Source organism: Centruroides vittatus, unplaced genomic scaffold, assembly GCF_030686945.1.
Source record: "Centruroides vittatus isolate TY-2023 unplaced genomic scaffold, ASM3068694v2 contig_375, whole genome shotgun sequence".
Taxonomy (NCBI): domain Eukaryota; kingdom Metazoa; phylum Arthropoda; class Arachnida; order Scorpiones; family Buthidae; genus Centruroides; species Centruroides vittatus.
In genome coordinates this window covers 1766998-1770194 of record NW_027122197.1, presented here as the reverse complement: position 1 = coordinate 1770194, position 3197 = coordinate 1766998, and the positions used below count along the sequence as shown (strand labels likewise).

Below are 3197 nucleotides of genomic sequence, written 5' to 3'. Positions count from 1 at the left end.
TTTTGTCAAAATTAACATTGTCTGGTTACTTTATTCTTATTGTCACTGAGCCAGAATGACGTAGAATATTGTTCTGTACAATTTGATATTACATTTATGCACGTACGTTTATTCGTTGTGAAATTATCGCACATTATATCAAACATTTGTTTGAAATCTGAACTTTATTCTGCTTTCATCTAATATAATTAACTAATATACTTTATTCATTTCATATCAAACAAGACTATATATTTTTGTAATAAACATATGATTACCAATAGCAATAGATGTAACATTTGCTAATATTTTAGATTTAAAAAAAAATTAAAAATTAAAAAAAATATATAAAATATCAGAACTGAAGGTCATAACTTAAATATTTACGATATATTAACATATTATAGCTGAATAAACTTATTATAGCATAAATCAACTTATTATAGTAATATTATTGCATGAATATGCTAAAAATAAAATAAAAAATTATCAGAAAATGAAAAATTAAGAAAAAATAACCGATAATTAAAATTTTTTAAGTCGACAAAACACCACCTGGACAAAAATATGTAGAATGAACGATAAACAAGACGATGCCGTCAAGTGCTGACATCTGTTGTCGATAAATTTTATAAAAATCGATTGTTAACAGGGTAACGATCAATCGGTACCCTGGCCGTTTTGCTAAACGAATAGGGTAACGATAGATCGGTACCCTGGCCGGGAAAGGGTTAATATTTATAACTTTCAAAAAGTTCAGTATCTTATCAAGATTTCACCTCTGGCCCAAAATCTCTCTCAAACTTGCATTTCCGAAATGCTGTCTGCGACTCTGGTCAAAAGCAACACAGTTGCAAAGTATGTGTTTAACACTTACAGTACAAATGCAATACTGGCATACCGGCTGGTCACCACCCTTCAAAAGGTATTGATGAGTCAGCCGAGTATGTCCAATCCTCAGACGAGTAAGAATGACTTCAGATCTCCTATCATACTGTTTGTTGTGTGTCCAATTTTCTATTATAGGTTTGATCTCGTAAAGTTTATTGTGGACTTGTTTGTTCCACACATTTTGCCATCTCTCTGCTAGTCGTTTTTTAACGACTAGCTTCAAGTCACCTCCTTCAATAAACATTGTATGCTGAGAAGGACTTGCTGACTTTGCAGCTGCGTCAGCTTCCTCATTCCCTCCTACACCCACATGGCCTGGAACCCAACAAAATTTTACAAAAATATTACTCACAAAAAGATGGCAAAACAATTTGTGAATTTTAATCACTATACAGTGAGAACTAGGTTCATGTGAAATCAAAGCCTAAACTGCACTAACTGAGTCAGTGTAAATAACACAGCGACGATGACCTTTCCTAATCACATATTTTAAGGCTAGGTAAATAGCCTGCAACTCTGCAGTAAAGATGGAAGAATTTGGTGCAATTTGTTCTGCCATGATCTCATCCTGGCTGACAAAGGCTGAGCCAACGTAATCAACTGATTTCGATCCATCAGTATAAATAGGAATTAAATTCCTGTCGTGGTGTTGAATTTCTGCAAAGTGCTGTCTATAGATGTAGTTCAGGGTGGATTCCTTAAAAAACTGCTTTAAGCTAAAGTCAACATTTATCACAGGAATTGACCAAGGTGATATATTATCGACCTCGGCCTGTGAGATGTTGCTTGTGTCCAGGTCAATCGTGCTGCTTACATTCTCCATTCTTATGTCGAATGAAGGGACACAACTTGGGCGAGTTGCAAATAATCTTTTCAGCTGAGTATCTGAGCAATCAGCTAACAGTTTATTCTGAGATTTCTGTTTAATGTAATAGAACAAAGACAACTGCTCTCTCCTGAGAGATAGTGGAGGCTCATAAGCATCTACGTACAGACTTTGAACAGGAGAAGTTCGAAACGCACCAGTGCACAAACGCAATGCTTGATGGTGGATTGGATCCAGCATCTGAAGAGTAGATTCTCGCGCAGAGCCATACACAACGCATCCATAATCCAGCTTAGAGCGGACAAGGGCCCTGTAAATCCTGAGCATTGAACATTTGTCTGCTCCCAAGGATGAGCAGCATAATACCTTTAAAAGGTTCAGAGCTTTTAAACATCTACTCTTCAAATTGCGCAAGTGTGGTAAGAACATCAATTTATGGTCAAACACAACACCAAGAAACTTAGCCTCATTAACCATTGGGATTTTCACTCCACTTAGGTAAATTTCAGGGTCCAGGTGTAAACCACGCCTTCGGCAAAAGTGGATGCATGAGGTCTTCTCTATGTTAAAACTAAAACCATTGGTCTTGGACCAATTGTCTATGCGATTTAAAGAGGTTTGCAGTTGTCTCTCAATAAAACTCATGTTACTAGACTGGCAGGAGATCTGAAAGTCATCCACATAAAGAGAGTGTTTCACACTGGGAGGGAGACACTTAGCTATGCTGTTAATTTTAATTAGGAACAGAGTCACACTCAAAATAGAACCCTGAGGGACACCCTCTTCTTGTGTGAAAGGCCTAGACAAAGTGTTGCCCATCCTGACTTGGAATCTTTGATTCTGTAGATAGTTTTTTATAAAAACTGGCAAATTACCCCGCAGTCCAAATTCTTGCAGATCACAAAGTATTCCATATCGCCAGCAGCGATCATAGGCCTTCTCTATATCGAAAAACACAGACACTAAGTGCTGTCGTCTAACAAACACTTCCCGTATGGATGTTTCAAGGTTTACTAAATTGTCCGTGGTAACAAAGTTTTCCGTGTCTATTTTATGTATCTGTGTACCAATGGGATTTGAATCTCTCCTTTCAAGATTAAGCGTATTATGCCTAAGGAAAGCCATTAGAACAACTAGATAAGAGATGTACTCCATACTCAATAATTTGGTTAAGTTTGAGAACCATCTCTTTGAGCAAGACCCAAACACACTGCATGAAGTCAACAGACAGGTTATCAGCACACAAGACAAATTATCAAACACCCTATGAAATAGATATGGCAAAAACTAAGATGGATCTACACAAAGCAAAAAAGAAATAGAAAAGTGATCACAGATACGCTGTTAATTTGTTGGGACAGTATCTCTCCTCCAAATTTTCTCACCAATACCATAAAATTAGGTTCCATGTATGCTCCAAGATATGCAGCACTCAAGCCTGAATGTATGATACCAAATATAGATCCAGTATGAAAGAAAGTTAAAGAATTCTACAGATGGA

General features: G+C 36.7%; 1 protein-coding gene across 1 annotated transcript; it reads right to left on the bottom strand.

The window, feature by feature from the left end:
- Positions 1–1294: 1294 nt before the first annotated feature.
- Positions 1295–2341, bottom strand: LOC136975598 (uncharacterized). The gene has a single exon (XM_067270682.1). It carries the CDS (start codon positions 2339–2341, stop codon positions 1295–1297), a length of 1047 nt encoding a protein of 348 aa, XP_067126783.1.
- Positions 2342–3197: the final 856 nt, after the last annotated feature.